Raw genomic sequence first — 18,016 nt, 5'->3', positions numbered from 1 at the left:
ACCACAAAATTTGGACATTGTTTACTGGTTAGCATGGAAATGCTAAGTATGCTAAACAGCCATTCCTAAAAAAGTGCAAAAAACAAGTGCCCTAGAAAGTTTAGTCACCATTTGTTTAACATGATTTTTGCTATTTCTAAATTCTAATATCAACTAATAGATCAAATGACATCATCATTCTAGAAAGCATAGCCTATTTTAAACTGTTTTCCCCAAAAAGAAAGACAATAAATGCTAAAATTGTCCATTTTGGAGAGTACACTAGCACATGGATAACCTCAAAACTGCAAAGATTTTGACTCCAACAACATCGGCTCACTGGATTCCTAGGAAAATACTATATAAAGTGGTTATTTTTGCAGCAGCTGTCTCAATATAACATTATAGTAGTAATGGTGTACATTTAGACTTTGTTAGACATTAAAAGTTGTCTTTTTGATGATCGAATTGTCTAATGATGTATGATAAATATGCAGTTAAATCGCTAGCCTGATGACATTTGAATAAGAGAAAAGTCCATAAAGCATGATTACAGCACTGAGTGATTTTTTTCCCCCTTCAGTCAGTTAAAAAAGGACTGCAACAGTAAACGACTTTCTCAAGCAGATGGAAGTGGAGACTCTTTAAGGAGTAATTGTAGGTGTCCTAAAGACAGCTTTGAACATAATAGCCAATGCAGTTGTCCAGAAAATTGCATTGGGTGGACCAGGCATGTAGAACAAACAAACAAAATACTTAAAATAGAGGAAAAAGTGAGGGAATAGCCGTTGTGAAATGGCCATTGTGCCATTTCAGGATGACTATTTTATATAAAATGCCTTAGACAACTACAAACGGGGGATGGTGTTGGGAACAGCGTACTTGGAGAGTCATTTTAGAAAACGCATGAAACGGACGCTCAGCCCTATGCTGCCACCTAGTGCACTGTTACAGTAATGCTAGTGCATATTCCTGAACTCAAACCCTTGATACAGTGGTTCTCAGTTCCAGTCCTGAAGTATCAATGCTCTGCACATTTTTTATGTCTTCTGTATTTAACCTGAGTCAGATCACCAGTTAGTTAGGAGGGATATCCATGAACTGAAGAGACACAAATTTTGAGTTAATGTACTCACTTCTTGTCATCCAGAATGTTCATGTCTTTTTTTCTTCAGCCATAAAGAAATGATGTATTTTGAGGGAAACATTTCAGGATTTTTCTCCATATAATGGAATTCTATGGTGCCCCCGAGTTTGAACTTCCAAAATGCAGTTTAAATGCAGCTTCAAAGGCCTCTAAATGATCCCAGCTGAGGAAGAAGGGTCTCATCTAGCAAAACGATCAGTTATTTTCATTTTCATTAACATTTACAATTTATATACTTTTTGATCTCTACCCAGAGTACACACATAGCTAGACAAGACGAGCATTTGAGGTTGAAAAGTATATAAATTGTATTTTTTTTTTAGAAAATAACCAATCGATAAGACCCTTCTTTCTAGGCTGGGATCGTTTAGAGCCATTTAAAGCTGCATTTTGGAAGTTCGAACTCGGGGGCACCATAGAAGTCCATTATATGGAGAGAAATCCTGAAATATTTTCCTCAAAAAGCATAATTTCCTTACGACTGAAGAAAGTAAGACATCTTGGATGCCAAGGGGGTGAGTACATTATCTGTATATTTTTGTTCTGAAAGTGAACTACTCCTTTAAGAACACCTGCCTTGATAAGTTAATTTATTCTATGTAGAAAATATAATCATATAATAACAATTTATGGATGCAAGGCCGTAGAATTTAGTAGGGACGCTAGGGACATGCCCCTACCAATGTCCAGCAACTACTAAATCGTCCCTGGGAAATATTTTGATCAAACAGTTGTAATTTCGGCTGCATCTGAACTAGGTCATTGATATTACATGAGAAGTTAAGAAATACTCTAGAAAACTACATTTAATACATGGGCGGAGGAAGAACATAAGGTAGCCGATGTGTTTAAAACATACAGTACGTGCACAGTTAAGTTTTAAGAATTTTTAAGTTTGCCCTCTTTAACTTTGTAGTTTTGCTGTTTTGTGTTCATCTGCAACTCCCATTTGCTCTTTCTACATTAAATATCACACTATATAGACTAATACAATCAGATAATTTTTAACAATAATTTCTCGAATATTTATTACAGTATATACTGATAAATTAAACATTTACTTGAATGGTATAAGATGACTGGATGTTTTAAACTGATTTCCTTTTGAACTGTCACCAACTGAACTGAACTCGGATTGATTCAAATCATGACTTCGATCATTCAGTTCAAGCGATTTGCTAGTAAAAATGAGATCAAAAGAGCCATTCATTTGCGAAGTTTGCTTGTAATCATTTTAAAAAGCACGTGTGGGAAAGAAACATTTCGAAACTCTGAACCAATTGCGTCGCGTAATGATTCACTGTTTCGACACGCTCCAATCGAATCGCGAATCAACTTAGGAATGACGGTTCGTGAATCATTAGATCGGGGCTACGAATCATTTGATTTAGATTCGAACTTCGGAGGGGGTTCATGAATCTTTTTGATTCTGATCGGAACTTCAGAGAGTGGATTGTGAATCATTTGATTCAGATGGGGACTTCAGAGCTGGTTCATTAATCAAAGGTTCAGTAATTTCATTCAGATCTGAGCGAGTTCGCGAATCATATGCAAATTGAATGATTTTCCATTTGCACTTCAAAGTCGCGATCTGAAACGATGGTTCACAAATCATTAGCTATTTAGATTGGGACTACAAATCGCAGATCATTGAATCAAATGGGGACTTCAAATCCTTTGATTCAGGTCAGGCTCGGAGCGCGTATCTCAAATCATTTGATTTAGATTCAAACTTCTGAGCGGAATTGTTTCATTTGATTCAGAACAGATCTTTGGAGCGGTTTCACAAATCATTGATTCAGATCTGAAGTTTAGAGCTGGTTCATGAATCATTTGATTCTGATCAGATCTTTGGAGCCCAAGTCCTGATCTGAAATGATGGTTTGCAAATCATTATTCCGATAAGGACTACTAAGCGCGGATAGCGAATCATTTGGTTTAGATCCAAACTTCGGAGTGGGTTTGCAAATCTTTTGATTCTGATCTGAACTTTGGAGGGTGGATTGCAAATCATTCAATTCGAATGGGGACTTCCGTGTGGGTTTTCGAATAATTTGATTCAGATCAGGACCTCATAGTGTGTATGACGAAATCAGAGCGGTTTCATGAATAATTTGATTGCGATGGGATCTTCGGAGCTGGTTCGCGAATCATTTCGCAAATTAAATGATTCGCAATCCACGCTCTGAAATCCCGATCTGAAATGATGGTTTGCGACTATGAAGCGTGGATTGCGAGTCATTTGATTTAGATCTGAACTTCGGAGCGGTTTCACAAATCTTTTGATGCTTATTGGAACTTCGGTGCGGGGATTGCAAATTATTTGATATAGATCGAGACTTCGGACCGGGTTCGTGAATCTTTTGCAGTACAGTTATAAAAACAAATCTGGTTTAGAGCAAAATAAAAATTTACAGGAAACACAAGTTAATTTATGTTTTCCTATATTCTCTTTCAAGTATTCAAACCAACAGTACTAAATTGTCTCTAGAAATAATTTTAACAATTAAATGTCTATCTGCCCTTATGTCAATGCCAAAATCACACCAGTGCCCTTAGATGAGTAAGCCAGCATTTTTTTTTTTTTTTTTTTGAAAATAAAAACTGCTTAGTGGTTTATGCTGTTCTATTTGTGCTTTGGACATGAATGATATCAAATTGCCTGGTTAGTTTTTAGTTTTCTGACAAGTGAAATTGGTGGGAGGGTAAAAAAATCAAAAGAATTACATTTAATCAGATTAAAGAGCCATATAATCAATCTTTTGAAAATCATGGCTACATCCCATGACACCTCAGCATCATGTCTACAAGTTTTGCACTACTCAAAAATGTACTGCACGGTTATAATTTAAAAACATGTTGATTTTATTCAATTGTTGTGGGAATGCAAAGTGGCAAATGTAATCTCTGAAAACTGCCATAGTCTTTTAAGGAGTATGAAATGTTACTACTGTTTTTCGGTTCCTGAGACAAGAATAGATTTAACTACAATTCAGGCAAAACAGAAAATACAACAGTCAACTTGATTGTCAAGTCTGCACTCCTGGGATACGGCTTTGAATTCATGAGTCTATAAAAAAAAATTACAAAAATACAAATCCGTCAGCACTCCAAAACTAATGAAAAAAAAACAAAGAATAAAGCACAGAAGCTCTTCTGCATGAGGCTCATAACTCTTCCTTGTGTTTTTCAGCTGTAGAGTCCTGTTTAGGTTCTGTGCTCTTTGGCTTTGTTTTCTTGTCATCTGCAGTATTTTTAACAGTCGCTTTGCCTGTTTTCTTCTTTTCGTCTGACGTTACAGGTTTTGTCTTGTTAGCTGGTTTTGATTTCTTTTTCTCTGTTGTTGTGGTTTTTGTTTTGTCTGACTCTTTGCTCTTTGTTTTGTCTGCTTTAGCTTTTGTTTGGGTTTGTGTTTTTGCTGGCTTTTTGGATGCTTTGGCCTTCGGTTTTTCGCTTTTCTTCACCACTTTGCTGTCCGTTTTGTTATCTTCGGTAGCTTTGGTAGGTTGTTCTGCAGATGTGCTTGTCTTTACTGTGTCTTTTTCGGTTGTTTTAGCAGAAACTGTAACTTCAGGCTCAGAGGGTTTCGCTTCACTGTCCATTCCTGTTTTCTGGACGTCAGCTTCAAGCGGGCCGGAAAGCTTTTTAAGAAGTTCTTCAGCCTGTAAACGCTCCTGTGGACAACAAAATGCAACAAGTTTAGACAAAGAGGGAACTTGTAACAATTACAACTTAAAAAAGCAAAAAGCAGACCAGTGTTATTTTATTATTGTTTATATACTATTATAGTACTTTTTTAATATTTGGAATTAGCTTTTATTCTTAAATTTTAGGTTCAAGTTTTAGTGTTTTTTTATGTGTTTTTGTCCTTTTTATTACTTTTATTGTTTCTATTTAGCTTTATTATTCAAATAAGTCATTTTCAACTTATTTTATTTAGTTGCAAAAGCCAGATTTTTTAAATTTAATATTTACATTTAATTAAAATTTTTTTTTCTAGTTTTCATTTAAATTAGTTTTAAGTTTCAGTAATTTATGTGCTTTTGTCATTTTTTATAGTTTTATTGATTTATCTTCTATTTATTGTTCATTTAGTTTTTGTCATTTTTGTACTTAAACTTATTTTATTTCAGTTAGCTGTAATACTTATCTTCAATTTTATTTTAGTTTTATTTTCAGTTTTCATTAAAATTTTTGGTTTAGGTTTCAGTAATTTTGTTATGTTTTTATTTGTTTTATTGTTTCTATTTAGCTTTATTTTATTATTCATTTAGTTTTAGTAACTTTTGTACTTAAACTTATTTTGTTTTAGTGAGTTGCAAAGGCCACATTTCTAATGTTCATTAAAGTTTTTACGTTTTAAGTTTAATTTAATAATTATATTTAAATGTAATTTCCAGTTTTTATTTAAATATTAGTTTTAGGTTTTAGTAATTTTAGCAAAGGCCACATTTCAAATTTTATTTTAGCTTTATTTTCAGTTTTCATTTAAATTAGTTTCAAGTTTTAGTAATTTATGTGCTTTTTATGTGAATTTATGTGATTTTATAGTTTTATTAATTCTATTTAGCTTTAATTTATTATTCATTTAGTTTTAGTAACTTTTGTACTTCAAATTATTTTACTTCAGTTAGTTGCAAAGGCCACATTTCATTTTCATTTCAAGTTTTTTAATTTAAGGTTTTTAATTTAATTATTATATTTAAATGTATTTGTTAAATTTTCAGTTTTTATTTAAATCTTAGTTTTAGGTTTTAGTAATTTTCAACTTATTTTATTTCAGTTAGTTGCAAAGGCCACATTTATATTTATATTTACATTTACATTTAATTGAATTTTGTTATATTTTCAGTTTTCATTTAAATTTTAGTTTTAGGTTTAAGTAATTTATGTGCTTTTGCCATTTTTAATAGTTTTATTGATTATATTTATCTTCAATTTATTGTTCATTTAGTTTTAGTGACTTTTGTATTTCAACTTTTTTATTTCAATTAGTTGCAAAGGCCACATTTCAAATTTTTATTAAAGTTGTTAAGTTTAAGGTTTTTTATTTAATAATTAAAATTCATTTTAGTTATATTTTCATTTTAGTGTTAGTTTTAGTAATTTTGTTATGTGCCTTTGCCATTTTTATACATTTTATTTCTATTTAGTTTTAGCAACTTTTGTACTTCAGCTTATTTTATTTTAGTTAGTTCAGGGTTCTTACACCTTTTCCAAAGTAAAATTCAAGCACTTTTCAAGCACTTTCAAGGTGCATTTTCAAGATTTTCCAGCACTGTGGTAAATTACATATTCACATACATGAGTTCTTAATTTTAAATCAGATGTTATTGTGCTATTAAAAAACAACTGTCTAGATTGCATATAACATTGCCCCATATAAATAGTCAACATTCAGTATACAAATTATATAATTAATATAATTTACAGAGTATCTGTAGTATTTTAAAAATAAAATTTAAAGGCTTTTTAAGACCTGCACAAATAAAAGTAATACTGTATGAGTGGAGTAGGGCAATGTCTATGGTAACACATTAATGACTGGTATAAAATGACTGTAAAAAAATATGATAAACTAAAATTCTAAAACTTGAAAACTTTCTAAAACTTGAAGGATTTTCACAAATACATTTCACATTCCAGCCTAAAAGTACTAAAAGGTAGTCAAAAAGACACTATAAAATTAATAATAAAATTGAACTGGCCCAAATGAAAAAAGACAATTTTTTAAACATTGAAAATATTTTTGATTGACATTTAGACTCCTACCTGATTTCCTATTCACAAATATCAAGGTATTTTTTTCACTATTTACAGTGTATCTGCAGAATTTTTAAATATCAATTTAAGGCATATCTTTTTAAGAGCTGCACAAGTAAAATGAACACCGTAGTGGGGTTGAACAATGTACAGTAACATTTAGCCATAAAATGACATGATTTATAATTCAGATTTTCACAAAAACAAAACATCTTATACAATGGCATTTCAGCCTTTATACCTTTAAAATGGATATATCAAGTATAATTTATTTAAAACATAAATATTACTGTCTTAATTGTTTATATTTTTAGAAAGCACATAACTTTTACATTTACAACTCTTATGTGTTTGCTGCATAAAAACATGGGCCAATATTTGTAATAATCTTGCTAAACAGCTGAATATTCGCATATTCATTCCCTGTCACGAGGGGGCGCTTTAGGAGTGCTAAAATATTACGGTTTCCTAGTAATGGCTGTACACAAATCAGCATTAACGCAGTTTTATCAGACATGAAATGAAAATGCCAACGACACGTTTCTGAGGACAGTCGGTGTTTCAGATACATTCATATAAAGACATCCGTGCCGCGTTTTGACTTTGAAACCTGCAGCATGCATATTTATTCAATATGACATCATTGCCTTTTGAAGTTTTATCCAGCCCTATCGCGATTCTCGTATATCCGTCCCTAACTCTTAAACTTATAATTAAGCCTTTTCTTATACTATTTAATTCATTTAAAACTTTGTATGGCCTTAACTTTGATACGGCTAAATTGATGAGTTGGACCAGCACGAGCCCTCTAACGTTACTTTAAAATATAGTCCGGTGAAACATTTTAGTAGCCCGACTGGAAAACACAATAGCCCCGGGACATCGGGCTGGCAATTTTGCGATCCCGAAATTCTCGTTTTAAACATAATTCTTATTTGTCGTTTTCAAGCCATCGAGGACTGATGCAACAACCTCCTGATAACTGGCATGTTTTATCTACCGCTCTGTTCCATCAGAGGAAGCGCAGCAAGAAAGACCGGCAGATCACACTACAGCCTCACGTGCACACTCGAGCGGACCTGTTTTTTTCTTTTCTTTCTTTTACATATTATAAGCATAACAAAAAATAACTATTTAGTATGAAAGCGAATTAATATGAAACCGATGCAACTGCATATTCAAGCACTTTCAAGCACTTCATTCAAAATCCAAGCATTTTTCAAACCTTGAAAACACTACATTAAAATTCAAGCATTTTCAAGGAATTCAAGCACCCGTACGAACCCTGTTAGTTGCAAAGGCCACATTTCATTTTCATTTACGTTTAAGTTTAAGTTATTTTGTTGTGCTTTTGTCATTTTTATTAGTTTTATTGTTTCTATGGAGCTTTAATTTATTATTCATTTAGTTTTAGTAATTTTTTGTACTTCAATTTTTTTCAGTTAGTTGCAAAGACTACATTTCTAATTTTAATAAGTTCCATCATTTAATCATTTTCATAGTTTTTAATGTTTGTTTAATAATGTATTATTCATTTAGTTGCAAAGGCCACACTTCTAATTTTAAAGTTTGTTTTATTCAATATTTATTTATAATTTTATGTAAGCTTTATTTCAATTAAATTAAAAAAAATAAGGTTATAGTTAATAAAATCACTGCAACCCAATGAAAGTTACAGTAATTCCTGTTTTTAATTGCTTTATTTTAGCATTTACAAAACTGCACTGAAATCACACTTGCCTTCTCATTGTGATGAGGATCCAGAGTAAAGCGAAGCACTACAGCACACCTCTGGCCTTTGGTTACTGCGGTCACTCCATGAAGATTCTCCTGTCCAGCTCTGAATCCCACAACTCTACCACACCGAGGCTTCACCACAGCCTGAAGAGACGGTAGAGTGAAATAATATATCCGTCATAGAAAATTCATAGCACAGCAACACAGTAACATTTATTGGAACATGCTGTGACATTGACATTGACCAAGTTTATTACTCCTCTACACAGCTTGCTAGTTTGAATAAAAATAACGTAAAACGCTTAGAAATCTTACGGAGACAGTTTTAGCATCCGACTTCGTAAAGATAAAATCTCCTCCTTCAAAGTCATCATTGAGGTACAAAATGGCACTATGAAGCAAATCAGAATATATTAGTGAAAACACTATAAACTAAATAATTATGATGCTTCAGTGGTTTCTCAAGTGGCAAACCTGTAGCCTTGATCGCTGTATGCTGATGGATCTTTGATACAGTTGTGAAGCTCTGAGATGAGCAGACAGTCTCCACGCTCCTCCTGTTTCTCTGGATTGAAAGAGAGACCAACACATGCTTGCTTAAGAACTAAATAGGTCTAAGATGCAAAAATAATGTGAATTTTTCTTTAAAAAAGTCCGTTTACCGATGGCGGATCGGCAGACCAGGTTTGCGCTGGAGAAATACAGAGGCGATTCCAGGCCAAAGTTGGATTCCAGAACCTTACGAATCTTCTCACTGAGGTCAGAAAGCAAACGTGCGCTCTTCAAGGGAACCAGATCTTCCTGAACAAGGTATGAAAGAAATAAAACATTTAACTGATGAATTAAATTAAAATATAACTGTAAGAAAGTTACCCAGAGAGGAGTATTGAAGAAGGTTTTTATTAATCAGATTTAAGTATAATCAATGTAACTATAATCATTTATCAGATCAAGTATAATCAATGTAACTATAGCCATTTATGCATCAAGCTACTATTATAATCATGTATGTATTGCCTGTGTATAAGGAGGCCTCGGTCTTATCACAAGGCCTATATCACAAGGTCTTCTGGAAATGAACAGACATACATTGTATGACTGCATCACAAGGTTGTGACCCTCGGGACATATATGTATGAAATGTATAGAACACGCCTAGCAGAAAACTGTATAAAAGAGCCAACTGAAAGTGACCTGACAGATTCTCCTGCAGGGTCTCTCGGCTTTGTTACTTTGTAATAAAGTCTTATCTTCTGGCTTCAAAACCCCAAGACTTGTGTGATCTTTGAAAGCGGCAAAGGAAAAACCACCACAGTATTTACTGATAATTTACTCACCCCAAGGTCATCCAAGATGTTCATGTCTTTCTTTCTAAAGTCGAAGAGAAATTAAGGTTTTTGAGGTAAACATTCAAGGATTTTTCTCCATATAGTGGACTTCAATAGTGGCCAACGGGCTGAAGGTCCAAATTGCAGTTTCAATACACTTTCAAGTGGCTCTACACGATCCCAGCCAAGAAATAAGGGTCTTGTCTAGTGAAACGATTGGTCATTTTCTAAAAAAAAATAAAAATGTATATACTTTTTAACCACAACTGCTTGTCTTGCACTAGCTTGACTTCACACAATACGTAGTTATGCTGCAAAGGTCACGAGTGATGTAGGCTGAAGCACCTACCCAGTGTTTACAAAGCGAACGTGCAAAGAAAGTCAAAAACCCTTTACAAAAAAAGGCAAAACAATGATGGACGATTTTGAAGTTGGTAGAGAACAATGAGATTTTTGCCCTGGACGTGCGTGACCTTTCCAACGTGATTGCGTAATGCGTGAAGCTAGTGCAAGATGAGCATTTGTGGTTCAAAAGTGTTTTTTTTTTTTTTTTTAGAAAATGACATTTGTTTCACTAGATAAGACCCTTATTTCTCGGCTGGGATCTGGTAGATCCCTTAAAAAGGATCTGCAGTTTGGACCTTTAAACCATTGGCCACCATTGAAGTCCACTATATGGAGAACAATCCTGAAATGTATTCCTCAAAAACCTTTCTTTTTGACTGAAGAAAGAAAGACATGAACATCTCGGATGACATGGGGGTGAGTACATTATCAGGAAATGATGATTCTGGAAGTGAACTACTCCTTTAAACCCCTTTAGTAAAGTAGGTCTCACCTGCAGGGCTTTGAGAACCTTGATATCCTGAAACATCTCACTCGCTGAATGAGGGGAGGGTGCTGCTTTAAAACCATCTTGAATAGCTGCTGCCTATGAGATTTAATTTAAGTAATAAAAAACAGAAATATTTTGGTGACTGCAGAAAATACAAAAATACCTTTTTGTTTACTCTCAAAAGAAATGTGGATACATACACTAGAGAGGCTATGAAGTTCCTGACATTGATCAGATGTGATTACGCCATCCAGGACGACCCGCTGTGAACCGTTTAGGGCCGTGGATGTCAGGGATACTGTAATGTCGTCAAACGGGAGTTTGTTGGCAGTTTCTGGAGTAGCGGATGGATTGTTATCTGAAAAGCACAAGTTTCAGGACCAGTCATGTAACTTATTTATCACAACACATGTGTTGAAGTTTATTTTAAAGGGTTACTTCACCCAAAAATTACATTAAATGTCATTAAAGGAATAGTTCACTTCACAAAAATGTACAGATAATGTACTCACCCCCTTGTCATCCAAAATGTTCATGTCTTTCTTTCTTTTAGTCATAAAGAAAGTGTTTTTTTAAAGGAAAACATTTCAGGATTTCTCTCCATATAGAACTTCCAAGAGTTTGAACTTCCAAAATGCAGATTAAATGCAGCTTGGAGGAAGAAGGGTCTTATCTAGCGAAACGATCTGTTATATTTTAAAACAAAAATGTACAATTTATATACTTTTTAGCCTCAAATGCTCATCTTTTCTAGCTCTATGTGAATTCCGGTTCAAGACAGTTAGGGTATGTCAAAAAAACTTTTTTTTTTTTTTTTTGAAAATAACCAATCAATTAGCTACATAAGACACTTCCTTCTTGGCTGGGATCGTTTAGAGCCCTTTGAATCTGCATTTAAACTACATTTTGGAAGTTCAAACTCGCAGGCACCATAGAAGTCCATTATATGAAGAGAAATCCTAATATAATGACTGAAGAAAGAAAGACATGAACATCTTGGATGACGGGAGTGAGTACATTATCTGTAAGTTATTGTTCTTGTTACTCAACAACATGTTGTTTCAAAGCCGTAAGACCTTCGCTCATCTATGTAACACAAATTAAGATATTTTTGACGAAATCCGAGAGCTTTCTGAGTCTGCATAAACAGCAATGCAACCATGTTCAAGGCCCAGAAAGATAGTAAGGACATCATTAAAACAGTCCTTGTCACATTATTGGTTCAATCCTAACGTTATGAAGCTACGAGAATATTTTCCGCGTGCAATGAAAACAAAAAGAACTACTTTATTCAACAATTTCTTCTCTTCCGCATCAGTCTTCAATGTTTTGAAGATGAACAAAGGTGTTACGGGTTTTGAACAACATGAGAAGTGAGTAACTAATGACAGAATTTTCATTTTTGGGTGATCTATCACTTTAAGTCTTACCGTCTTTCACAAACTTGGCCAGGTCGGATGATTCTTTACTCTTCTCTTCCACAAGCGTCTCGATCTCTTTCATCAGGTTACTGATCTCCTCCGTAATCCTCGCAGCTGTTTCTTTATCCGCTCTGCGTGCACAAGAAACCAACATCAGGTCAGTTTGAACTTTCATGTTAATATATAAAATGCAACAACAAAGGTATACTTACTTTTGCTTGTCTCTTAGTTTCTTGGGCATGATTTCCTCAGGGGTCCATGTGTCCTGGGACACAATGAAGATTCTATTATAACTATATAATTAAAAATAAATATGTGACCCTGGACCACAAAACCAGTCATAAGGTTAAATTTGACAAAACTGAGATGTGTGCATCACATGAAAGCTCAATAAATAAGATTTCTATTGATGTATGGTTTGTTAGGATAGGACAATATTTGGCCGAGATACATCTATTTGAAAATGAGGAATGTGAGGGTGCAAAAAAATCAAAATACTGAGAAAATCGCCTTTAAAGTTGTCCAAATTAGGTTCTTAACAATGCATATTACTAATCAAAAATTACATTTTGATATATTTACAGTAGGAATTTTACAAAAATCTTTATGGAACATGATCTTAATTTGCTACTGATTTTTGGCATAAAAAAAAATCTATAATTTTGACCCATGCAATGTGTTTTTGGCTATTGCTACAAATATACCCCAGCGACTTAAGACTGGTTTTGTGGTCCAGGGTCACATATGGGAATCATAGTACTGAGAGAACATGGTAATACACTTACCGGATCAACAAAAGTTTTACCAAACATCTCATAGCCAAAGTAAAGAAGCTCTTTTTCCAGCAAAGACCTCTTAATGTGCTGCTTAACAACCTGCAACAAAAAAAAAAAACCCAAAAAAACATGATTTTATGGTTTAAAAGCATTATGTTGCATCATGTATTTCCATTGCAAATAAGTTTTTTTATTAACTGATATTACAAATGTATGTGCTGTAGATGACAGCATGCTTGTGCATCAGTGGCACGTGCAAACAGCACCTCTCTGGCTGTAATGTTGACTGCTTTGTCGTCTCCCAGCACAGCAGTGTAATACATCAAGTTCTGAGCCATGACTTCATCTTCAGGGTGGAAGAGCAGGTATGTTTTAGCACACTCAATGGCCTGCTCATATTTCTCACCTGGGAGAGAAACAGATCAAAGCTTTAAAAATTAATTCAGACATAAATAATATATGATGGTTTTAAAACATTCTGCAGTGCTCAAAAATGTAACTTTATTAGCAACAGCCCACTGTGCAAACTTTGATGTACTTACACTACCAGTCAAACATGTTTGTCTTACCTGCTCACCAGGCTTGCATTTATTTGATCCAAAGTACTGAAAAAACAGTACAATTTTAAAATATATTTTTTTAGTATTTAATACAACTGTTTTCTAATTGAATATATTTGAAAATGTAATTTATTCCTGTGATTTTATTACTCCAGTTGGATGATCCTTCAGAAATCATTCTAATATTCTGATTTGCTGCTCAAAAAACATTTATTATTATGTTGAAAACAGCGGAGTAGAATTTTTCAGGTTATTTGACGATTCGAAAGTTCAGAAGAACAGCGTTTATCTGAAATAGAAATCTTTTGTTACATTATAAATGTCTTTAACATCACTTTTGAACAATGTAAAGCATCCCTGCTAAATAAAGTGTTCATTTCTATATTTTTTTTCCCCAAAAAAAGCTTTTGAATGGTATAGTTTATAATGTTAGAAAAGCTTTTTATTACAATAAATGCTGAACTTTTGATTGTTCCATTCATACAGAATCCTGAAAATGCTGTTTTAAATATTGATTTAATAATAATAATAATAAATGTTTTTTTATTAAAGAGTATATTACAATGATTTCTGAAGGATCATGTGACACTATAGACTGGAGTAGTGATGCTGGAGTAATACATTTAGATTTGATCACAAGAATAAATTACATTTTAATATGTATTCAAATAGAAAACAGCTATTTTAAAAAGTAAAAATACTTCACTATTTTTCTGTTTTTGCTGTACTTTGGATCAAATAAATGCAGGCTTGTTTAGCAGAAGAGACTTCATTAAAACCTTTTGACTGGTAAGTGTATATTTTGTATTTTTCAGTGTTATTAATAGTATTTTTCAATGTTGTCAAATGCAAAGGCAAGATTTTTATTGTTTTTCTAATGAAATGTATTAAAATCTATGCTTTTTTTCATCTAATCTTTTATTTTATTGCAAATTTATTTCAATTACTGAGACCAGGGTTGTTATATTTACTAAAGTAAAACCATAAAATTCATTATTTGAAATAAAATGTTAACTGAAATAATAGAAAAACACTTTAGCTTGTTTTGTTTATGCTTTTCTATCTAATATTTTATTTTATTGCAGATTTTTTTCAATTACTGAACCCAGGGTTATTGTTAACTAAAACTAAAACCATAGAAAATGTTATTTGAAATAAAATAAACCAACTGAAATAATATTTTAAAAAATTTAACGTGTTTATGCTTTTTAGTACTTTAATTTGATGTCTTAAAATTAAACTAAAACTGAAAAAAAAAAAACTATAAAAAAAGCAATAAAAGCAAAAAAAAAAGCAATAAAACAATATTGGTTTTGGTTTTAGTTTTAGTTAACAAACTGAAATCTGGTACTGAATATGATACTGCTGATGAAGAGTGTATCGTACTGTTATAGTATGAAAACTGAAGGTAGTTAAAGTGCGATGGGAGGAAATCTTCAAACGGTGTCTCTCTTCCAGCGGTGGATGCCAGATCCACAGCGCAGTTCTGTTTGCAGTTCAGAGTGTGAAGGTAATGATCTGTGATCAAAGCAAAAACACAAAAATCCATATTTATGAAACATTTAGTGTAACAGAAATACATACAAGAAATCAATTGAGACATCAAACACCATAAGAATTTTAAAAGACTACTAGAAACTAAATGAAAGAGAATCAAAAGAGCATCAGAAAAGCATCAAAATACCACGTGCCTGTCATAGATTGAAAGAGATCAGCGTTGTACTCCATGTAGTTTTCATAATTAAACGCTCCCTCACAAAGAACTCTGCATTCTTCATAAGCGGTGAAATATTCTTCCACAGCCTCCTCAAAATGCTCGATGGCTGGGGCAAAAACTTCTGCACTGTAATGAATCTTGCCCTCTAAAAATGCAGCCTGAAAATAAGCGATTACAGATACAGTCATTTCTATTCCAGCTTTATAATTATTTTATAAGACAGTAAGGTTGAATGGATCAAATCCATCTAGCTAGATATATTCAGATGAATAAATATTGCTCATACCATGTGCGGTCTCTCCTCCAGGTCCTTGAAATCAGTCTCTTGCACCCCAGCCATCATCCTGTAGTACTCTAAATTCTGTTTCATCTCTGCGTGGTCGGGGTTTGCCATGAAAAATGTATTTGCTGCTGCCACTGCCTTGTCAAGCTTGTTTATCTGCAAGTACAAAGAAAACAAAAAAATATTCAGATGTTGGTTCGAAAACACTCATGCTTTTCAAGTTATAGGCCTACTTTAGAGACAAAATTGTTCTTAGAATATAGCTAAACTTAAATAAATACAATAATTAAAAGTTTTTAGTATTATTATTATTTATTTATTTATTATTAAGCAGCAAATCAGCATTAAAATGATTTCTGAATGATCATGTGACTGAAGACTGGAGTAATGATGCTGAAAATTCAGCGTTGCATCACAGAAATAAATGATATTTTAAAATATATTCAAATAGAAAATTAATATTACATGTTATTTTTGATTAAATAAATGCTTTGGTGAGCATAAAAGACGTCTTTGAAAAACATAAAAAGATAATTTTATATACACTACCAGTCCAAAGGTTTTGAACAGTAACATTTTTTATGTTTTTTTTTAAAGTATAATAATAAAAATGTTTCTTGAACAACAAATCAACATTTTAGAATGATTTCTGAAGGATCATGTGACTGAAGACTGGAATAATGATGCTGAAAATTAAGCTTTGATCACAGACATAAAATATATATTTAAATTGTACTGTTTTACTGTATTTTTGATCAAATAGAATGCCTTGGTGGGGATAAAATACTTTATTCAAAAACATAAAAAAAGTTTTTTATATAAGGATTTTATTATATAATATATAATGGTACTGGCATTAAAATAGTGCTATTGTCATTTTTAAAGCAAAAACGATGCTTTTTCCTTAGGCCTAGTGGTCCGAGGCTCATGCACACGACTGTATATGTCGTTTAAACTATCATATTACAAAGCTGTGGTATTTTAGAGCCCCTTATAGCACTTCTGGTAGCATCTAAAAGTCCGCAAGGCTCCACCTAAAGACGTGGCACAGTGATGTGAGTTTGAGGGGGTTGGGGAAACGTGGAAGAGCTGCTCAAACAGTTAACCACTCAAAGACATCTGTATAAATGTGTACAAAACTAATCGAGTGTATCTGATGCTCTTTTATGCATTGATAGAATGCATTTGATTACTCGCTGTTCTTTGTTTACAAAAAGTTTCTAATGAGATGCACTGATTTTGTCCTAATCCCCAGTCCTACTTTAAATGCGTTTGCGTTTAGGCTATATAAAACGTTTTTTAATGCATTTTTCTGTCTATCCTTTACCTTAAAGTAAGCCACTTGCAGGTAATTGTATGGCGTCCTCTTCTTGAACTCCAGGTCTACCGTTTCACTAACTTTATGAACTGTCGGTGGTCCCAGTTTATCGCTCTCGCATGCATTCACACAATCGGCCCGTTTGAGAATCCTCTGGAAAAACGCTAAATCCTCCACGGCCCCGGTTCCTGGGATCGGGATACCCACATCTGGTAAAGGCTCTTCGAAAGCGGTGTGATTCGCGCAGGATAAGCGGCAGTGCGTCTGGATTTTACGCAGCGCTGCTTTATTCCGCAAAGCTCTTTCCATGTTCAGGATAACAGCCAGCCAGTCCTGCTTATAATACGCCTCCACCGCGTTATCGAAAAGCAGGTCGTATGGCTCGAATAATCCATTGCTTTGATTATCACACAAGGCGAAATGGATAGTGGAGAGGATTGGGATCAGGCACAGTGCGGTCCACATCTTGGAGACGGTAGGCCTGTGAGGTAGAACTCGGTTTTGGAGGATCTCCGAAGGTCTTCAGAGAGGGTGGAGCTCCAGGACTCTGTTAAAGCCTGCCCTGTGTAAGAAGAGCTGAGAAATTTAGAGCAACTGTGTGAATTTGGAGTTAGTCAAAGATTTCAAAGATTTGAGTGACGCATTTTGAACTAACACTATAAACTGCGAGAACTAAGTTGGCATACTTGAAAACAGTTATGCGTTTTTTGTTTTGTTTTTTTGGTGATAATTGGGTCCAGTAATTGTAATGTAAGTGATTTGTATTTTTTTACATTTCAGCTGGTTAACACTTTGGTGTAACTTTTATTTAAAGGGATAGTTCACCCAAAAATGAAAATGTTATGTTTGCCTGCAGCATCTCCCCTTAAGAAGCATAATTCAACACGTCAGCACTCTGTATACAGTCTCACATTAATAGTTTATATAAAATGCAGGATTTTTGATAGTGATCTGGTAAGCTTAATTTAATGTAATAATCTTTGTTTTAGTATGTTTTAGTGCTGGGCAGTGATTAATTGTATTCAGAATAAAAGTTGTGTACATAATTTATGTATGTATACATAAAAAACACATGCATATATATTTATGAAAACGTTTATATGTGGAAAAAAAGGTAAATACAGTGTGGGAAAAATGTAACTAGACAATATT

The 18,016-nt window shown here is 33.5% G+C and overlaps 1 protein-coding gene across 1 annotated transcript; it reads right to left on the bottom strand.

Annotated features, from left to right (window-relative positions):
* Positions 1 to 3,967: 3,967 nt before the first annotated feature.
* On the bottom strand, positions 3,968 to 17,392 carry p3h1 (prolyl 3-hydroxylase 1). The gene is made up of 15 exons (XM_073825654.1): positions 16,874 to 17,392; positions 15,550 to 15,702; positions 15,238 to 15,421; positions 14,933 to 15,064; positions 13,253 to 13,392; positions 12,996 to 13,085; positions 12,423 to 12,475; positions 12,220 to 12,341; positions 10,990 to 11,147; positions 10,793 to 10,885; positions 9,289 to 9,427; positions 9,101 to 9,191; positions 8,942 to 9,017; positions 8,630 to 8,770; positions 3,968 to 4,800 (listed from the first exon to the last, which is right to left on the bottom strand). Exons 1-15 carry the CDS (start codon positions 17,327 to 17,329, stop codon positions 4,294 to 4,296), a joined length of 2,535 nt encoding a protein of 844 aa, XP_073681755.1. The 5' UTR covers positions 17,330 to 17,392; the 3' UTR covers positions 3,968 to 4,293.
* Between the last annotated feature and the right edge of the window lie 624 nt (positions 17,393 to 18,016).

Source organism: Garra rufa, chromosome 20 (genome assembly GCF_049309525.1).
Source record: "Garra rufa chromosome 20, GarRuf1.0, whole genome shotgun sequence".
NCBI lineage: Eukaryota > Metazoa > Chordata > Actinopteri > Cypriniformes > Cyprinidae > Garra > Garra rufa.
The sequence above is the reverse complement of the archived record's forward strand: the minus strand, read 5'-3'. Positions and strand labels throughout refer to the sequence as shown.